Raw genomic sequence first — 21458 nt, forward strand, 5'->3', positions numbered from 1 at the left:
CTTTGCCTCAGTTGTGTAGCTAACCCCGCACCATTTTGTCGCAGGTTACAGAGGAGTTTAATTGTACACCCCAGCCAACGGCAGGGAGAGAAAAGGGCGAAGTGGAGTGAGGAAGGACCTTCAGTGTGGGGAGGGCAGAGGCTGAGAAGCCCCCCACTTCCGTGCCGTCCCAGAAGGTGACGGGGAAAAGAGATGACCAGCGTGACCTCAACTTTGCCTGTGCCCACAGGTCTGTGAGGGTAGGGGGGCTGGGGGTAGTGCAGGCAGCCCCCCCTCGGACCCCCGCACCCCCCAGCCTGGCCTTCCTGGAGCAACAGCCGAAGCTCATGGTCTTCACTGTCCATTGAATGTTGGCACCTGGTCTCTCTCCTTACCTCCTGCCTCACCCGCCCTGGGAACTGCACACTTAGTGTGCCCAGGGGACCCCGACAGCTGCAGGACCCATGCCTCCTGGAGCCGAGCAGCTTCACCTTCCCTTCTCAGGTGAACTTGGAGCCCCTGGTGCCTTTTGTAGAGGATCTGTGTTTCCTGTCCAGGTAGCATGGGGAAGCCCCTCCGGCCACACTCCCTGGACCATCTCCTCCGAGCCCCACCTTGTGCACCTTCAGACCCAGGGCGCTTGCCTGTCTCTGTTGGGCATCTCCTTGAGCCCCGTGGGCTGTGGAACAAGACTGTCTGGGTTTGAATCTCGGCTCCTGTATTTGCTATGAATCTTGGGCAAATAGCTTAACCCATCGACACCCAAATTTCTTAATCTTAAAAAAACCTGAATTTACAGGATTTTTAATCCTGTAAAGTAAGGATGTGAATGCTAGTTTGTTATGCACATTAAGATTAAAAAAAAAAAAAGGGGGGGACTTCCCTGGTGGCGCAGTGGTTGAGGGTCCGCCTGCTGATGCAGGGGACACGGGTTCGTGCCCCGGTCCAGGAAGATCCCACATGCCGCGGAGCAGCTGGGCCCATGAGCCATGGCCGCTGAGCCTGCGCGTCCGGAGCCTGTGCTCCGCAACGGGAGAGGCCACAACAGTGAGAGGCCCGCATACCGCAAAAAAAAAAAAAAAAAAAAGGTGTAGTGCAGTGCAAAGTTAAGTATTCAAAATTACTGACCTTTGACTGTCTTCTTCTAACCTTGCTTTTTCTGTTACAGCCTACGTCAGCTCTGTCCCCTCCCTTGTCAGACTTCTCGTTGTGTTTTTCAGGGCTTCCTCTTGGACCGACTCCCATCAACGTCTACGTGTGTCCCATTGTGTGTTTCCCAAAACTTGAGACCCAGTGCTACCCATTCCAGAACATTCCATCATTATGAATAGCAGGTATTTGCTTGCACTGGACTTAATAGAGTGGGGTTTATTGAGAGTTTTGGAGGAGCATTTTAGTGCCCTGTGTAGAATAAGAGCAAGACTATACCTTCCTGGACTTGTCTCTCTGAAAGGGGGGTTATTAGAAGTTTCTGGGTATTAGGGAGACAAGCACCCAAGGATTAGAAGCATTTTTTTCCTCCGTCTCTCACCTGAGGCCTTTGCTCCCGCCATGAGCCTTAGTGGCCTCTCCCAGGTCAGCAGTAATACCTTTCCGTTTCTAATGACCGCATTAGTACATCTCAGGGGCCAGGCTACTTGTGCTACTTTTGCAATGCTTTCATTCCGGCTCAGCCGGTCGCTAGAAATCAGCTTTAGAACACAGAAAAGCCTCTATGTTCAGCCCAGAGCCTCACCCTCATCCCCCTCATTTCCTGCCCCTGGAAACCTGGCTTCCGGAAAGTGCTCTCCTGCCACATCCCAAGAGGCTGCACCCTGATTTGTTTCCTTGGTACCAAGAGGGATCATTAACTTCTCCTGCAATTACCCATACTTATCAAATTGTGAAACATTCCCTGCCACTGAAGGCACCTTGGTCCCCTGGAGAGGGCTGGAGGGGGAGTCTGTTGCAGACCAGCAGGTGGGGCTTGGAGGCCCCACCCTCCCCGGAGCTGGCCCAGATCCTCCTCTTTCTCTGATTATTTTGGCAGGCGGTGAGAAGTTAATCTTCCTCTCCTGGAGCGGCTTCTTTTTTGTTCTGAGAGGAAGCCAACAGGAGAAGACCCTAAGCGGCCATGAACTCTGCCATCAGCTGTGAGCACCCCGAGCCCTTGGTGAGCGCTGGTAGAAGAGAGGGAAACATAAGGGGTGGGGTGGAGTAGCAGAAAGGAGGAAAGATGCCTGGAGGGGGTCCCAGCATGAAGTCCTAATGCGGGTTCATTTTTAGTGCTAAGGACATTGACTCATGTTCTAGGTAAGACTTTGGATTATTAGAGCTGTCCTCCCAACCTCACCCTCACAGAGGCAAAGATTCCTCCCTGGGTGCCAAACTCTGTGAATGAATTACAAAGGAAGAAGGGAGAGCTGAAAAGTCCTCTTTGCTTTACTCTGTTGAATCTAAATGTTTGTTTTGTAGGTTTCTCAGCATTATGATTTCTTTGATCAGAAGCCCTTTCTGAAGCAAGACAGAGGGAAGCAGAGAGAGAGAGAGAGAGAGAGAGAGAGAACTAACATTTACTGAATAACCAGTATGCCCCAGGCACTTTATGTACTTTGTTTTCTACCTTCAAGCCAATGAAGCATGCACCTCTGTTCCCATTTTACAGATGAGGAAACTGAGGCCCAGAGAAGTAAAGTGACAGTAACCCATCTGGAGGCCTCTGTAGCTCATCCTTGAGCCCTGGTCCCACCATTCTCTCCAACCTATTTTGGCCACCTGAAAACAACAGGGGGGACTGAGTGGGGACCCTCTGCCCACCGTAGCCAGAAAGAGCCTCCCCGCAACCAGGCGCAGCCATAGTGTCTGTGGGACAGGTGCCACCCACGAACCTAGGCTGGGCCCTCAGAACTATCGCCTGGAGCCAGGCTGTCAGAACCTGCCCACTGCTGGTCAGCCTTCTGGTAAAGAGACCCTGACCATCTCTTCTGGAATATTGTGTAAGACACCTGAGAGAAATCTCCTGTCTTCTCAGAATTCCTTCTGTTAAAAAACAAAATTCAGTGGAGTAAATTTAAAGCTCTAATTGACTTTATTCAATGATTTATGAAACAGGCAGCATCCCATCATAGCAAATAGAAAGGAGCTTTGAGGAGCTGTACAAAATGGAAGAGTTTTATAGGCAGAAGGAGGCAGGACAAGGAAGTTATTCTATCAAAGAGTGGATTGTTTCAGGTGAGGTCACTTTCCTGAAAGCAGGTGTCTACCAGGCAGATCAGCTCACTAGTGCTGACCAGATAATTCGACTGACTGGTTAAAGGTTACATTCCTGGGAGAGACTGAAACTGCAGTTAGGTGAGATATTAAGTCTTGGTTTGCCAACATGGGGCTTAGCATAAGTGACTCCATTTTGGGCCTTTTTTTTTTTTTTTAAACATTTCTGTCACTACCTTATGGAAGCCAAAAAAAAAAAAAAATCTTGGGAAATAAGTTGAAGGCTCCATTTTCTGAAGGCTGTGATGTTTTCCACCTCATTGGTCACCTGAGGCCAGTGGGGAGTGGAGGAGTCTGGACACACCTGATTTTTTTTCAGTGGCCTGTCTTGTCATTTTCTTCAAAGCCTCAGTTTCAGCACCCAGATTAAGAGGCCATTTTCTGAGATGTTTTTGGTTTTCAAGTGCATATTGCTTTGCTAGAATCTTCTAGGGATATAAACATGGGGAAGACAGCTTCCCCACCTTGAAAGCTTATGGCCTAGCTAGGGGAAAGCGGGGTATAAAAAAATATTTCTGATACAAGGGAGAAGATGGTGAATTACATAACAGAGCGACAAGATGTGTTGGGAGTACAAGGAGGGCAATCATATGGGGTGGGGGAAGCAGAAGAGGTAAAGGAAAAGGAGGCATTGAGCTCTTTGAAGGTGGGTTTAGGGGAAGCAGGGTCGTGGGGATCAGGTAGGGAGCACAGGGTGAGCAAAGGCACTGAGGCAGGACAATTGAGGCCACGTTTGGAGGGATATGGTCAATCCCATTGGCTAGAGTCAGCTGAATGGAAGTGTTAGGAAGCAAAGCTAGAGGGGCACATCAGGGAGTGGGAGGCTGTATGGGGAATGGATGGAGTCAGAGGGCCAAGGGATTCACTCCCCCCCCCGCCCCCAGGCACCCTCCTTCCCACTGCTGCTCCCTCTGCAGCAGAGTCTCCTGCTGCTCTGCTGGGCTGCTCCTGAGAGCTGGCAAGCTGTCCCTGTACTCACAGGGCAGCACCTGCCAGCAACTGCCCTCGACACCGAAAGAGGAGGGTTCCATTCTCCCATTTACAAGGGGACCTCGGACAAGCCTCAGTCTCCTCATTGTAACCTCACTGAGCCTCAGTCTCCTCATCCTTAAACTGGGTTGTGAGAATCAAATGAGAGGATGCATTGGAAGGTCTTTGCAAACTGTGAAGCACTATAAAATGCCAAGCCTCAGCACAATGCCTCTTTGGAGCAAGGCTTTTGGCGAAATTACAGCTCGTGTGTTGAGTTGATAGACAATTCCAACCAGGAGACTTTGTGGCCCCCCTTCTCACACCAGTGCTCACTGGCAGGGAAGCTTCGTTAAGAGTTCATTCTTCCTTCAAAAAGGGATTTGTAGGCGATCTTCAGCTGCTCTAAGACTCACAGAATTTTCCCGCCCAGGGATTCTCCAGGGATAAAGGCGCTTCCCGTATCCGGATATGCCCTGAGATGGGACTTCTTCCACCTCCATCTGAGAAGCCCCTGCTCTAAAATACCTCTGGGATGTCACTTGTTTCTATGTGCGTCTTTAATATGCTAGTGACTCATCTCTGACACACAGGAATCTCAGGTACACTGTGTACCTTCTTATCTTATTTTTTGTCCCAGTGCTTTGCATAAGTGATGTAAGGTAGTTTACAGCAAAAGATGTACTTTGATCAGGCCCTATGCTTTCTACCAGCCATGACTGACGGGTTTCACAGAAGTCTCACTTATCAGAAGCAAAGAACCGGCCATTCTCAACGAAGACAAGTTTTTCCCCACTCTCAGTTCGTTTTTTTTTTTTCATGTGGGACCTCATACAAGGTCAATTTCCCAGAAAACTGTTTTAAAACGATTACAGAAGTGGTTTCCATAACCTTCAGATGGTCCAAGTTGATATCTAGACAGAACTTAGAACATTCAGAGGTCATCAGGTTGAGAACACTCTTTGAGTCATTGACTCTTAATAGGAAAAAAAAAAAAAAGACCCCAAACTAACATTTCCCTCAGTGTTTCCCTCCCCATCACCTTTCTGAGAATTCCGAGGGGTCCTGGGAGAAGGTATGAGGTGAGTTTGCTGGCAGCTGTACCTGCCCCAGCCCGGTGAGCTCAATCACCGGCGCACGTAACAGGCAGCCACACAGACTTCCACTATTTTTGCAACCATCCCAGAGTTAGAAGGGGACACCGAGGCTGGGAGAGGGAAAGTGAAGTGCCTATGGCTGCCAAGCAGGGGAATGACAGACCACGTCTCCCCCACTCCAAACTGCGCGCTCTGCTGTTCTGTGTAGCCTATCCAGCATCAATCAACCAACCAGCCAATCAGCCAGCCGCTCTTTCCTTCTGCCCCTCCTCTTTTTTCCTCAGCCTGTTCTCCCACTCTTGCTGTCGTGCTCACTGACTGTGCCACACCTTCACTAAAACCTCGCGATAAGTGCTCCAGACTTCCTTCCAGCAGCCTCCCGGCCATCTTTGGCTTGGCGTTGACCTCCTTAGGCAGAGCCAGCCATCCTTCTTGTGCGACCCAAGTACCAAGTAGCATCAGTGCCTCCTTCTTTTCAGGAGTCTAAATAAGATCAGCGTGTTGTTTCCAAAGAACTCTAACCAGTTAAGTATTTATTTTTTAAAATCCGTGAGAAAAGTTCTTTATGGTCATTATACGTGGGTTCATTTGTTTTATAGCTCAACAGAGAATGCTGTGAGCACTAACCCTGTGCTAGAGATGGAGTAGTTTTGGGACTTTATGGCCTTTAGGACGAGAAGACAAATGATGGTAGTGAGGTGTGTTCTGGGCTGTAGTAAACATGCCTCTGAGGAGGGAAGGCCTCGCCTGGTCTGAGGCCGGGGTGGAGTGAAGTCAGGGAATGCTTCCTGGAACAGTTTTGGGATGCTTGTTCCCGGGCATTGCTAAATAGATGAGTAGAGACAAAATCCTTACATTTAAGTTTCAGAAACTCAGCACAGCAAACGCTGTTCTGAGGCCCAGGAGCAATGTGACTCTGCAGAGCTGTGCTGTGGCTGGCGCAGTCCACCCACGATCAGCAAGCCTGACCACGGCCCTGGGCTCCTCCGGCTGCCTGGAGGCTCAGTGTGCTGGGCCATTTTCTCCATCGCCAGTGATGTGGGCCCCGAGTACTGGGAAGGAATTAGGATCAGATTTGCCAGTGCTCTACCCCATGGAGGAGGAGGACTGGCTCAACTATGAAGTAGATGTTATTGACATTTCTGTTATATAGATCAGAAAAATGAGCCTTAAAAATATTAGTAATTTGCCCAAGTTTGGTAAACTATATAGCCAATAAGTTGGAGGAGAAGGTTTATGATTCAAAGTTAATTGGGGGTTAAACTGGTAGGACTATAACTTGGCTATTGACCCTAGAGCATTCTGTATGCCCTGCACTTATTTACATTTGTGTTATATCTATTCATTCATCCATACACTCAGACTGTTCAGACTGAGCACACAGACTATTCTAGAAGCTGGGACAAAAAGAATAAGGCACAGTGAATGCATTCTAGGAACTCACACCCCAGCAGAAGAGATGGATAAGGAAACAGTCCATCCATTACAATCAGCGTGCTGTGATGAGGTCTTTGGCGCAAGGCTGGCCTGTAGGAGTGTATGCAAGGGCAGCTACACCGCTCTGGGCCAGAATCCCTATTTACCTGCCCATTTCCTGACCATGGAGTTGACCCCCATTCCCTCCTCCACAAAGTTTCTTCTCTGCCAGGGCTTCAGGCAAGGCACCCACCTCTTGATTGGCCCCAGACTGCATGTGGAGGTCTTGCTGCAGGTGTATAATATAGAAAATCACTGGTCTTTTGACCTAGAAATCCCAAGCAGGCCAGCAGTTATCTCTATCCCATCGCTCTTGCCTCTGGAAAGCTGTCCATCTGTCTGGTTGAAATCAGAAAGTGAAACTGAGCAGGACCCTAGGGGGCTCCTGGGCACGGAAGCAGCCAAGAAACCATAGTGCAGCCTTGGGACAAGGTCCTGGTTCAGCCTCAAGGGATACACATAACTGTATCTTCTGAGCTCTTTATAGAACTAAAACCCCCAATAAATGGAAGATGTCAGCATTCTTCATTCCAGATTAAAGGAACCAGAGAAGCTCTTCAAGAAGACCACCTGAGGCCAGATTAAAAGAACCACAGAAACTCATCAGATTACCTGAGATTAGATTAAAGGAGTGCAGGCCCTGCACACACCCTAATCTTATCAGCAAATCCACCTTTGAACCGTTGCTATAAAACTCCTCACCAGATCCTCCCAGGTTGGGACACACAGTTTTTTAGGGCAGGAGACCACTGTGTCCCCCTTTGCCTAGCAAAATAGTAAAGTTATTCTTTTCTAATTCACCCCAAACTCTGTCTCTGAGATTTGATTCAGTACCGGTGGACAGAGGCTGAGGTTTCGGCATCAAAAGTCCACTTGATTCCTCTTGAAATGCTCAAATGTGTTCTTCTCTTGTTCTCAGCAGAAGGGTGATGGTGTAGTCAACTCCCATGAAGGTGGCCAAGGCAAGAAGAAGGATGGCCAGCCTAGGGGTCTCAGCAGTAACCACCTGGCTTATAGCATCCTGGATATCCCACCATGGTATCTCTGTATCTTCTTGGGAGTGCAGGTAATGCCACCCATAAGCACTGGGTCCGAAGAAGCTCTGCCTCAAAAGGCACATGAACACACACTTAGGTCAAATTGCTGATATTCTTGGCTTCCATGTTGTTGATATTCTTGCCTTCCATGTTGTTGACCTCCAGGGGGCTCAAGGCTCCTCCAGTCTCTCTTTCTCTCAAGGAGTTTGGGGGTGGGGCATGGAGTTAAGGGAGGATTCTCCCCCATGCTGAGCTAGTAGGTCACATAAAGGACACCAACTGGGCCATTGCGGTGTTGGGTTTTTTTTTCAAGATACCAATTATAATTTGTTTGGCAACAACTAAAGAGTTTGATAACCAATGCTTGGGGAATATTGGGAAACAAGCACTCTCAAACACTTTTGTTGGAATGTTATTTGGTGCAACTTTTCTGTGAACATGTAAAACATATATATTGTTTAACCCAGTCCCTAATGCATAAGAATTTCTCTGTAGGGAATACCCCAGTGGTCCAGTGGTTAGGACTCTGCGCTTTCACTGCTGAGGGCGGGGTTCAATCCCTGGTTGGGGAACTAAGATCCTGCAAGCCGTGTGGCACGGCCAAATTAAAAAAAAAAAAAGAAGGATTTCTCTATAGATATGCTGGCAAGACTCATTAAGGTAAGTACAAAGATGTTCTTCTTTTGTTAATAGTAAAATCACAACAAACAAAACCCTAGAAACACCCCCAAAATATCCATCTTAGAGAACTGTGGCACATCCTAACAAGTAATTCTTTTATGTAGCTGTTAGAAAGAGAAAGATGTATCTACCTTGCAGTTAAAAAATGATCACCAATATATATTAAGTGAAAAAAGCCAAGTAAATAACTGTGTATAATGTGACCTTTTTTTGTGTTAAAAACTAACAAACGAAAGAGAGATAGAACAATAGAAATAAGTATATGTAGTAATTTTGCGTGTTTTGAAGAATTCACAAGAAACTAATAGAGGTATTTAGCCTTGGGAAGAGAAGCTAGGAAAGGAAGGGTGGCTTTCAACTTTCGCTATTTTATTTTGTAACTTTTGTAGCTTGAATCTTCTAATCTTATAGATGTGTTTCTTTTAATTTTACAAACAGTTCAATGTGGGGTACCAGGGATGGGATACACTTTTTTGTTAACTTCTTTGTGCTTTTCTACAAAATAAGAAGAGCAAGTGTCATACTATTTTAAAAAATATTATTATGAGCCAATAAAATGGATAATGTAGATATTTTTATCATGAAAGGATGTTGAATTTTGTCAGATACTGTTTCTGCATCTATTGAGATGATCATATGATTTTTGTCTTTAATTTTATTAATGTGGTGTATCATAGTTTTTGACTTGTGTATATTGACCATTCTTGCATCCAGGGGTAAAATCCTGCTTGATTATGGTGCATGACCCTTTTAATGTGCTGTTGAATTCAGTTTGCTAGTATTTTTGTTGAGAATTTTTACATCTATATCCATGAAGGATATTGACATGTAGTTTTCTTTTCTTGTAGTGTCCTTATCTGGCTTTGGTATCAGGGTTTATGCTGGCCTTGTAAAATGAGTTTGGGAGTGTTTCCTCCTCTTCAGTTTTTGGAATAGTTTGGGAAGGCTTGGTACTAATTCTTCTTTAGATGTTTGATAGAATTCACCGGTGAAACCATCTGTTCCTGGGCTTTTCTTCATTGGAAAGTTTTGATTACTGTTCAGTCTCCTCACTACTTATTGGTCTGTACAGATTTTCTATTTCTTCATGATTCAGTCTTGGTAAGTTGTGTGTTTCTAGTAATTTATCCATTTCTTCTAGGTTATCCAATTTGTTGGTGTGTAATTGTTCATACTAGTGTTTTATGGTACTTTGTATTTCTTTTGTATCATTTCTAATTTTATTTGAGTCTTCTCTCCTTTTTTCTGAGTTTAGCTAAGGGTTTGCTTATCTTAAAAAACCAGCTCTAGTTTTGCTGATTTTTTTCTGTTTTTTTTATTTCATTTATTTCTGCTTTGATCATTGTTTTTTCCTTTCTTCTTCTAACTTTGGAGGTTGTTCTTCCTTTTCTACTTCCTTGAGGAATAAAGTTAGGTTGTTTATTTGAGATCTTTCTTTTTTCTTAATGTAGGCATTTATTGCTATAAACTTTCCTCTTAGAACTGCTTTTGCTGCATCCCATTAGTTTTGGTATGTTTTGTTTCCATTTTCAGTTGTCTTAAGATATATATATTTTTGTGTGTGTGTGGTGCGCGGGCCTCTCACTGTTGTGGCCTCTCCCGTTGCAGAGCACAGGCTCTGGACGCGCAGGCTCAGCGGCCATGGCTCACGGGCCCAGCCACTCCGCGACATGTGGGATCTTCCCGGACCGGGGCACGAACTCGTGTCCCCTGCATCGGCAGGCGGACTCTCAACCACTGCGCCACCAGGGAAGCCTGTCTTAAGATATTTTTTGATTTCCCTTTTGATCTCTTCTTTGACCCATTGATTGTTCAGAAGTGTGATGCTTAAGTTCCACAAACTTGTGTCCAGTTTTCCTCCTGTTATTGATTTCTAGTTTCATACCATTGCAGACAGAAAAGATTCTTGGTATGGTTTCAATCTTCTTAAATTTGCTAAGACTGTTTTGTGACCTAACATATGATCTATCTTGGAGAATATGCTCAGGCCTTCCTGGTCAATGGTCTTGCCCTCACCTTGTGCCTTATTTTAATAATGAGCCTCTTGCCTTGTTCTTGTTCTTAAGGCCCCCTCCTTGGTTCATGTTATATCCTCCTGTGCTGTGTCCCTGCCTTGATTTCTTACCTAGAACATCAGTTCTTGGCAGTAGGGTCCTGCCCTTGAACCCCAGACCTTCTGGCTGGGTCCCTGCTTCTTGCTGCCAGGGCTTCCTAGTTCCTTCCCACTGCTTGCCTGGATCTCACTGCCTGTCACTCAAGGCCAGGCTCCTCTGAGACCAGAGATGGAGCTCTTGCCTCAGGCAGTAGGAATAGGAATGAAGGTAGAGTAGGCAACTACAGCATCTCCAAGCCCATCTCCTCTCTCTGCTCTGCCCACAGCACTTCCTCACAGCCCTGGGGGGACTCGTGGCAGTTCCACTCATCCTGGCCAAGGACCTGTGTTTGCAGCATGACCCCCTGACCCAGAGCTACCTCATCAGCACCATTTTCTTCGTCTCTGGCATTTGCACTCTCCTGCAAGTATTTTTAGGAGTCAGGTAGGTAAAACTCCTCCCCATGGATTTTGACTTTTTTAAAAAATTTTATTTATGTTTGGCTGCATTGGGTCTTCATTGCTGCTTGTGGGCTTTCTCTAGTTGTGGTAAGTGGGGGCTACTCTTTGTTGCTGTGCACAGGCGTCTCATTGCGGTGGCTTCTCTTGTTGTGGAGAATGGGCTCTAGGCTCGTGGGCTCAGTAGTTGTGGCTCATGGACTCTAGAGCACAGGCTCAGTAGTTGTGGCCCACGGGCTTAGTTGCTCTGCGGCATGGGAGATCTTCCCAGACCAGGGCTCGAACCCGTGTCCCCTGCATTGGCAGGTGGATTCTTAACCACTGCACCACCAGGGAAGCCCTGGATTCTGACTTTTACCTGCCAGAGTAGCAGCAAGGTTTGCTTGGCTTGTAGCCTGAGATGAGTTACATGAGTGGCATGATAGAGGGAGCACAGGACCAGAACTAAGAGCCTGGGTTCAAGTCCTAGCTCCAGCACTTACTGTGTACATTAGCCAGGATTCTTGATTAAAGTAACACAAATAGCTACAGACAATTATGCCTGAAACCTTTTACTTTTGCAAATTACAAGGCATATGGCTAGTGAACACATTGCGGGGCCTCCTCCCTGGACTTCAGAAGGAGCGGTGCAAGTGAGGGGCCCTTCACTGGTAAATCTGCTTTGACCTAATCTGTGCCAGGTCTGTGCTCAGCCCTGGAGTTGCAGAGGAAAGTGTAAAACATTCCCAACGATGTACTTCTGCCCGACCTGTCTTAAGAGAAAATGACTTGACAGGAAAAATTAATGTCCATTTATTCTTTTTCTCCCTTCCAGTTTCATTGAGATGTAATTGACAGACAGCATTGTATAAGTGTATGGCATAATGATTTGACTTACATACATCAAGAAATGATTAGCACAATAAATTAAGTGAACATCCATCATCTCATATAGATACAAAATTAAAGAAACAGAAAAAAAATTTTTCTTGTGATGAGAACTCTTAGGATTTACTCTTTATCATTTATTTATTCTTTATCAATTTTCTGAATCAAACCACACAGGCGAAGGCTGATGCAAGGTAGCCAATTATTTCCAGGATAGGCTGTCTGTAGACAGCATCCAGAGAATACTCATTCCTTGTGTGGTCTTCTTGCCTAAACCAAATCAAAGGCACTTTCCAAAGTGCTTCTTTTGCAAGTCATTTCCAGGAGATATGCCAACGCTTAAGTTCTCCCATTTTCTGTCGAGGAGAGGGGATTAGTGCCTGCATCTTTGTCAGGTTATTTCCCTTCTCTTTCTTCCTCCTTCTGTCACCATCTCTGAGAGCCAAGATTTCTTCTAAATCCCCCACCAAGGACTCAAAGAGGTATAGGGTTTGGTCTGGTCTCTTAGGCCCCTAAAATCTGGGACCCCTCCCACTTTTCCAGAATCAGTCCCTGGAATGTCAGATGCTGTGGTAGCATCAGGGAGGCCTTGCAGCCACCTGCCTGGATACCCAGGAGCAATCCCCCTGGCTGCCCCATGGAGAGTTACAAACACAAGGCTCTTCTGGATGGGGAAGCACCTCCTCTTAAACTGAGATGGTGTTCACTATAATTATGGAAAAACACTGATCTTGGAAACTGGGGGCCTGAATTCTAGTCCTGACTTCTGTGCTGTGGGAACCTGCACAAGCCATTCACCCTCTCTAAGTCTCAGTGTTCTCATCTGTAACATGAGGGAGTTGAAGTATGTTATATTTGTAAGTCCCTTCCATCTCTAATATTGTGGACACCTGTGATGCTGACAAAAGATGATACAGCACCATATTCCTCCGGAATCTCAGCACTGAGAGTGCCTGTGGGCCTAGCCTTCTGGTAAACCCTGTGAGAGACACAACAAATCAGGAGTTAAGAGTTCAAGGAATCTATAGCCTAATTAAACATACAAAGAAAGAGGGAAATAAAATTAGGAAATAAAACCATGCTAATGTCCTTAAACTAAGGTGGGGACAGGAATACACCTGAGTTTGGTTCCACTCATGGAAATGGACTTCCTGCTCAGAGGCTAATGAGCACAATGACTGCCTACAGCATTAGAGACTATAAAGCTAGCTGGTAGCCTGTGTGAATCAAGTAGATTTGATCACTGATTATCTGATAACCAGTATTTAATTATGTACTTTTCTAGACTGCAAACCAAAATGCTGGTACAGCAATGAGATTTCAGATCTTAATGATTAAAACCATCTTAAATAGTCAAAGGGAATGATGAGAGGTAAAAACAGCTTCCCTAATAAGAGCTAAAGAGCGTAGTGTCCATTGTGGGGTGGGCATCTGCAATCCTTGGCGGAGGGGTGGCTGCCTCCCTGGTGTGAATTTAGGGGTCTTGGGTGTGTCCCCCAAGGGCCTTCCTCACTTAAGCGCTCAGTTCCAAAATTCGTGTAAGGGCGTACTTCATTATCCGTTTCAAAAGAAAGCATTAAGTTTAAATGCAATCACTAGAGGAAATTATTATTGACTATGTGTAGTTCTGGGTCTTAACTCCATCTCTGGAATTATTCATGATTTTTACCCGGGAATTTCTTTTTCTGGAGTGGTTTCAAGTGATATATCTCCCTTTTCATTTTCCTGGGAAAGTCTCATGTGTGGAGCAAGTACTTCTGCCCAAAGTGCATTCAAATCTGGGTTCTGTGTAGTCTTGCCCGAATCAGCCTGCCTGGCATTTGTCCTTTTCTTCCATGGACCTCCCTGCGGCCAAGCCCCGATCTGTCCTAGCTCTGCATCTGTTACTGGTTCTGCAGAAAGTCCATGCCCATCGCCAGAGGTCTGCAGCCATCTTGCCCCTGCCCCATTGAAAACTAGGCACCAGATGTGCCATCGGAGTTCTGTCTGGAACAGAAACAGTGGTGGCTGTTGGCAGTAGAAGAGTGACCTGGTAATCAGTCACATCAGAGGAGGGAGAGGGGATGATGTGTCCCAAAGAGGGGCCTGGTGCTGCTTCTTCCTCTGGGTTTAGGTTGGGTAGTTAACTACACGGAAGGTGCGGGACGTGCTTTCCTACAGGGTAGCAGGTTCTTACGTGCTTGGGGTAGGAAGCTCAGTAAAAAGATGAACACTAAGTGATCTTTGTCCAATAGTGAAGGAGTTGGGGCTCTGAAGGTACGCAGGGTTTCTCACAGCAGAGCGACCCTTTTAAATTCAAGAATTCATCAATCCCATTCGACATTCTTGAGGTTCTGCTCCCCATTCTGAACTATTTCAAAGAAAATCCCTGTGACATCACCCTTTGCCTGATCATTGGATTGACTCCAAAAGGGAACATCAAAATGATGACACAGGTGAGGTTGGATTCCAGCAGCTCAAGCTCCAGATGTCTCTGTCCCCAACTGTTGACCTCTTCCCCAGAAGCCCCTCATGCTCTACATGTCCCAACCCCAGACCCCTTCTGGGGGCTCATCCTCTCCAGGTTCCTGGGTGCCCAAGCTGTATTGCCTTACCTAGGGGAGACTTAATTCTCCCTCTCCTTTCTACCCCTGACAATTTTTGCATTAATGTTACCTTGGAGTCCTCATGTGGTTTTTTTGTTTGTTTTTTTTTCAAATATTTTCTCTGCTCTTCATTTTTAAAAAAGTTTATTTATTTATTTTAGGCTGTGTTGGGTTTTTTGGCTACGCATAGGCTTTCTCTAGTTGCGGCGAGCAAGGGCTGCTCTTTGTTGTGGTGCGCGGGCTTCTCATTGCGGTGGCTTCTCTTGTTGTGGAGCACGGGCTGTAGGGGCACAGGCTTCAGTAGTTGCAGCACGCGGGCTCTAGGGCACGTGAGCTTCAGCAGTTGTGGCGCATGGGCTTAGTTGCTCTACGGCATGTGGGATCTTCCCCGACCAGGGATCAAACCTGTGTCCCCTGCCTTGGCAGGCAGATTCTTAACCACTGTGCCACCAGGGCAGTCCCTCGTATTTCTGTGAAGAGGAAATTAAAAAAAATTTTACCAAAGGCATGATAATTAAATTAGATAATGTATGTAAAGTGCTTAGCTCAGTGCCTGGTACGTAAAATTTATTTTTCGCACCAAGAAAAGGGTATTACCATAAACACAATTTTGCACCCTCCCTCCCTTTGTAAATTATTGAAAAAAATTTAAATGTGGTTAAAAAAAACTCCTCCCCCTCCTTTTTAAACATACACAATACATTATAAATATCATTCCATTTCAATAAACACATTTCCACAATAGCACTTTTAGAAAAATATCACTTAGTATTCCATATTCTAGAGTACATAATATATTCTAGTTTAACCATTTCCTATTAAAGAACATTTAAGTTGTTTTGAGCTTTTCACTATCATAATAGTGACCAACATAATTCATAATTATGAGAGATATGCATCTTATGTGTACTGATAATCATTTATCTAGTTAAAGACAGAGAAGAGACTTGAAGAAGTGTTAAAGGTTATTTCTGGCTGGTATACATTGTATAGGAAAGGTATATATTATATGCGTGCTGATAAAGTTTATCTAGTTAAAGATTAAAAAAAGATGAGAACAAAATGTTGATGATTATTTCTGGGTTATAGAATTAGGGTGATTTATTCTTTATATTTTTATTTACCATTAATTTTTCTTCAGAGTCCATGTGTTTCTTTATAACTGGGAGAAATGAAAACCATTTAAAAATTTTTTTTAGAAAAGTATCAGGATATGTTTTGTGAGCCACACCCTTTGAATCTTTGCCTGAGAGCAAAAGTGCGGTAGGCTGCCCATTACCATCTTGGAAGGGGGCTTGATAGGTAAGGCTCAAGGCTATAGCCTTGAGACAACTTCCTAGATTCTTTGTCACTTCACCTGCTTTTACCTCTGTTTTCCCCGATGTGTTTCTCTGTGGAGGTCAGCATTAAAGCCATTAAAAAAAGAAAAAAAGGAGAGTTATACTTGTCTTTGGCGCAGATCAGAAGGGAGGACTGGAACAATGAGGGTGGGTGTCAAAGGTACACTCAAGGCAGTGGGTAGTGATGGGTTTAAAGAAGGCAGACAAACAGCCTTCCCCTACCAACCAGAGATCTCCCCCTTCTCCCCTTTCTTCTAGGCAGAAACAAGCACTCTCATCCCTCCAAGCTGATTATTTAGTTATTTTCCACCGTCCCTAATTAATGCACTTCTGTTTTAGGCACTATTGACTGAAGTGCCAATATGGATGACTATGATTTCATTTTCTTTCACAGCCCCTCACTCCCACCACATACAAGCATATTTTCCATCGTCCTATTCTCATACCCTCCCAGCATAGGTCAATATTGAATGTACACATTATAATGACTGGGATGCTATTCAGAGCTGAGTCACAAAGTGATTCCTTTCCTGCCTAACGTTTTGTTTTCCCTGAAATTAATATCTTTTTAAAAATATTCTTTAGTTTCTGTTTGTTTTTAACTCAATGATAAACTCCCTGCCTGTTGTCTAAATCTCTTCTTAATAATTTCATCACATCAGGTAGCCTATCAACTTCATCTTCTTGATGTACTACCTCCTGGGGCTCTCTGACTTGCTGAAGTCTGGAGCAGTCGCTGTCTGTGCCTGGTATACATTAGATGTGCCATCCTGAGATGCCTCTTTACCCTTATTCTGGGAATTCCCTTCATGTCAGTTTTCAAGTCTAGATCTCTTGTTCCCATGTCTTCCTCTTTTTTTGGTGGAACATGAATATGTAGTAGTTTCCCGAGAGAACACATGGGAGGTAAATTCTGTAAGACTCTGCATATGTGAAAATGTCTTGATTCTGTTCTCATACTTGATTGATAGCTTGGCTGGGTATAAAATTTTAGGTTGGAAATAATTTTTTTTCAGAACTTTGAAAGAATTGTTCCCTTGCCTTCTAGTTTCCAATGTGGTTTTAAGAACTCCAAAGCCTTATGTGACATTCCCCCTTCTGCTGCAGAATTTTGTACAGGCCCAAGTTGTGCTGAGCCTATTTATCATTTAACTGGGAGAGATCTATTTATTTATAGTGTCTAACATACAAGATCAACTATGATCATCCTATTGCTAAATCCAATAGACAACTGTTCAACTAGACTTGACTTTTGAGCTTCCATGTTGGTCTCTGCATCATCCAGTTTTAGCAAGAATCTTGCTCAGTCACTGTAGCCAGAATCCCCACCCTCACTCCCTGATTGGTTTCCTCATTTTTCACTATCCACAGGTGATGTCTGTTCACCTTGGCCTGTTTTCAACAAGAATCCTGTTCTTACCCCTGATGCTTCCTCTTAGTAACTTTCCGTCCACTGAGCCCCACCCTGCTCCTTGGCTATAAATTCCAAGTTTTCCTTGTCACATTGGGAGTTGAGCCTGATCTCTCGCCCCTATTACAAAACCCCATCGTAGTAGCCCCCCTTGAATGAAGTCTGCCTTAACGTCTTTAACAACCATCTTGTATATCATCTTATGAAGAGTACATGAGAGCTCAGAGAGAAGGGTTGAAGCTTAACTTCCCCATACTTCCAAAAGGTTAGCTGTTTCTGTTTTATGGGCCCAAATGGAACTACTAAGAGATGAGAAAAATTCCCCACACAATCATTAGCATAAACTGTTGAAGAAGTTTGTCTTTCCACATGCCCTCTTATCAGTTCTTATAACAAACGCACTTTTGTAATTTGGCCCAGTGACTCAGACTTTCTGATCAGGGCTCTGCACTTCCCAGCTTAGCCCTGCCACTGGCACCTGCCCCCAGCATCATTTTCCTCATACAGAGACAGTGCAGTATTGTCCTACCCACCCTGAAGTACTCTTGGGATAATTATATGAAAATGCTATGTAGTTTTAAAATACTATATAAACTTAGATGTTGATAGTACCCCCACGACACATTTCTGTGGCTTTGACAACCTAAAATATCAATCCTATCAAACTTCTAAGAGACATTCCTGAGACTGCAGATTTTGACATTTTACATACAAGTTGTTGTTTTAAAAGAAAATGGTGGGGAGTTTTCTTCTTCAGACTTGAGTATACAGATGAGATGGTAAAGGTGAAGGGAAGAGGAAGATGGATAGGGAAGGTCTTAGGAAACAAATCTTGGAGAACCAACCTGCAAGAAATGGGAATGCCAGACAAGAACTTAAAAAAAAAAAAGTCCATACTATAACATCTGTTATTTGAGGAAACATTAAGAAAATGTTTTGGTGTACACTACCTTTTCTAGAAGTAGCCACACATTGCAGAGGGAATAAAAATGAAAATTACTCTATTTATTGAGCTCTTCTCTTTCCCAGGCATTGTGCTAATCACTTACATATAGTTTATCTTCACAGCTACTCCTTGGGAGAGTAGTATTATCTTTATTTTGTCAAAGAGGACACTGAGGCTTGCAGAAGCTGGGCAACATGCCTAGGTCACACAACTGATAAGATAGAGCCTGATTCAAACTTGCCTTTGGTCTACACCATGCTCTTAACTGGTGTTAAAGGGCAGTGGTGATAAGTAAGGAGACCCAAGCACTCATGCTGGTTAACTCTAAGACCTTGGCCTCCAAATCCCTTATCTATAAAATGACAAGGCCAGGCTGGATACGCTTCAAATGGCTCTTCTATTTCTAAAATGTTGAGTTTTAAAAACCAACAATCTATGGTTTACAAGAGAGACATTTAAGTCAGAAGGCGTATGTATAATAATAGTGAATCATACTCATGGGAAAATTTTAAAAATAGGAATTACCATCATGCTAGCGGATGAAAGTAACTGTGAAATTAAAGCAGCACTGAGATACACATTAAGGTCACCATGAAAGGTAAAAGATACATAAAGCAATAAAGACTTGTAGTGATACTGAATGCACACATCTTAAACATGTACCAGGAAAGTGCGTAAAAGAAAAACTAGCAGAAATGCAAGAAATATATGTAGATCTCTCTCCCTCTCTCAAAAAGGTACCAATGAGAAGTTATGAGAAAGAAATGGGAATGCTAACAAAATGAGGTGGGGAGGGGGAGAGGAATGGATGGAAAATGGGATTGGAAGGTCTGAGTACAGAATAATGAGGGAAGAATTTATGGATACATTGTGTGAATCTAAAGGTAGCACATAAGAGTACTCTCTAGGGCTTCCCTGGTGGCGCAGTGGTTGAGAGTCCGCCTGCCGATGCAGGGGACACGGGATCGTGCCCCGGTCCGGGAAGATCCCACATGCCACGGAGCGGCTGGGCCCGTGAGCCATGGCCACTGAGCCTGCGTGTCCAGAGCCTGTGCTCCGCAACAGGAGAGGCCACAACAGTGAGAGGCCCGCGTACCGCAAAAAAAAAAAGAGCACTCTCTAGTAAATAAATGGAAAAAATTCATCTTGCTCTTGAACATAAAAGGTATTCTTAGCAATTACAAAAACATAGAGGGAATTCCCTGGCAGTCCAGTGGTTGGGACTCAGTGCTTTCACTGCTGTGGCCCAGGGTTCAATCCCTGGTCGGGGAACTAAGATCCTGTAAGCTGCGAGGCGTGACCAAACAAAACAAAACAAAACAAAAAGGTAGAAAGTCCATATATCACATTATCCCAACTACATATAATAGTCTTGAAAGGAACATGAACAGAGTTAGAAAAGTGCTGAACTACTTGAAAATTTTGAAGTGCTCCCTTAAAGAAGTTCTAAGTTGGGGATGAATTCCTGCATATACTAACAAAAAACATTTTTTTCAACAAACATAAAGCTCACCATCATAAAAATTGTTATAAATATATTTTGACAGTATCTAAGTTCTGTGTAACGAGTAGACAGTTTATAGACAAGGAAAAACATATAAAATCACACGAATGAGTGCACATCTTTTATGACTTAATGAAATGCAAATTAACATTTGTTAGAGTTTCATTATATACCTGTTAAACTAAAAAAATAAAATAAAATAAAATGAGAAAACCCAATATTCATAGGTTTTTGCAGCACTGGGCTCAGTGCTGGAGAGATGGAAAAGAAAAATAATCATCCCTGACCTCATGGAACCCAGTAATAATGAAATGGCTGCGGCAATGGTGGCATAGTAATGGTGGAGTGCTTTTAAGCAGAGTCATAAGGTGTTTAAAGAACCCCTGAGAGTCAGTTACTGTAAATGATTAGTTTGTTAGTACAAGGGCTAACAGAGAAATGTGTAACTAGAATATAAGTGGTGTTTTGTCTCAGTCACCATGGTATCCCCAATACTTGGCAATCAGTGCGTCTCACAGAGCAGGTCCTCAGTAAATATTTGTTGAATGAATGAAATGTGCATATGGGATTACAGCAAAAAATTAAAACACAATTCTTGTATTATATACTCTGTATATATGATATGCAAAGATTTCTATGTTCATTTTAAAAGCTCAAAAGGATTTTGCAGTGATATAAGTATAGCATGTTTCCCTTCTCTGTCAAGATACTTAGCTTCATAATTTCTATGCATTTTAATTGAAGTATAGTTAATTTACAATGTTGTGTTAGTTTCAAGTGTACAGCAAAGTGATTCGGTTATACAAATATATATATATATGTATGTGTAGATATATAAATATATACTTTTTCAGATTCTTTTCCATTATAGGTTATTATAAGATATTGAGTATAGTTCCCTGTGCTAGTGCTATACAGTAGGTCCGTGTTGTTTACCTATTTTATGTATATTAGTGTGTACATGTTAATTCCAAACTCCTGATTTATCTCCCCCCCATAATTTTTTAATTAAAAACATTATTCACACATACCCATTCCACCACCCATATGTTCCTGCCCTGTGTGTGCCATATATTCCAATCTGTTTTGGAACCTTATGGGTCTAGATTTATGAATCTAGATTACTTGTTCTCAGCCCTGGTTGACATTAGAATCACCTGGAGCTTTAAGCCCTCCCCACGCCTGGCTGCACCCTCTTGACAAGCCCACTAACTCATCTGAGGGTGATGCCCGGGCATTGCTGATTCCTACGTTCAGCCAGGACAAAGGCCACTTAGGCAGCAAAACTTTATATTTTCATTAAGTAAAATGTGTTCAGTCTTTCTCAGAAATAACCCTTTAAGCTGTCTTCATGGAATCCTGAGTTCAAAAATAGCCTTCTAGTATTGTTAAGAAAAAGTACCTAAACTGGGTGTGCTATAGTGACAAATGCAAGCACGAGGCCGACATCCCTTTTTTCCACCCCCCACCCCAAATTCTAATGTGCAGGGCAAAGAGACTAGGTGAGCCTTGATAGCTTCTGACCTTCTAGTAAGAGAGGGTTATTGGAGGTTGACTTATCAGGCTACATTCACCTTGAAGGGAGACAAGTCAGATGGGCTAGAAGTTCTGCTAGAAGTTCTCACAGAGGCCAGAGTGAGACACCAATGAGGAGGGAGAAAGACTGTGGGTGGGGGATACGCCCTGATAATTGACCTCAAGCCTATTCAGTCCAGGTGATAAAAAGGAGCCTGAAGGTAGAGGTCTGGGATTGCTGTTCATTTCTG

At 44.0% G+C, this 21458-nt stretch overlaps 1 protein-coding gene across 2 annotated transcripts in view; it reads left to right on the top strand.

Annotated features, from left to right (window-relative positions):
• The first annotated feature begins 2024 nt into the window (after positions 1–2024).
• The window catches only part of LOC111182731 (solute carrier family 23 member 1-like), a 43913-nt gene continuing 24479 nt past the window's right edge, over positions 2025–21458 (top strand). Inside the window, exons 1-3 of one of the 2 annotated variants that reach the window (XM_089917359.1) lie at positions 2025–2170; positions 7690–7836; positions 10868–11025. In XM_089917359.1, the coding sequence (XP_089773485.1) occupies positions 2093–2170; positions 7690–7836; positions 10868–11025 (383 nt within the window). In that variant the 5' untranslated portion in view covers positions 2025–2092. The remainder of the gene's footprint in view (positions 2171–7689; positions 7837–10867; positions 11026–21458) is intronic. The other variant, XM_089917357.1, reaches the window with a different exon arrangement.

This window comes from Delphinapterus leucas, chromosome 9 (genome assembly GCF_059928025.1).
Source record: "Delphinapterus leucas isolate spDelLeu-1000000601 "Yukka" chromosome 9, BTC_Dleu_Yukka2, whole genome shotgun sequence".
NCBI lineage: Eukaryota > Metazoa > Chordata > Mammalia > Artiodactyla > Monodontidae > Delphinapterus > Delphinapterus leucas.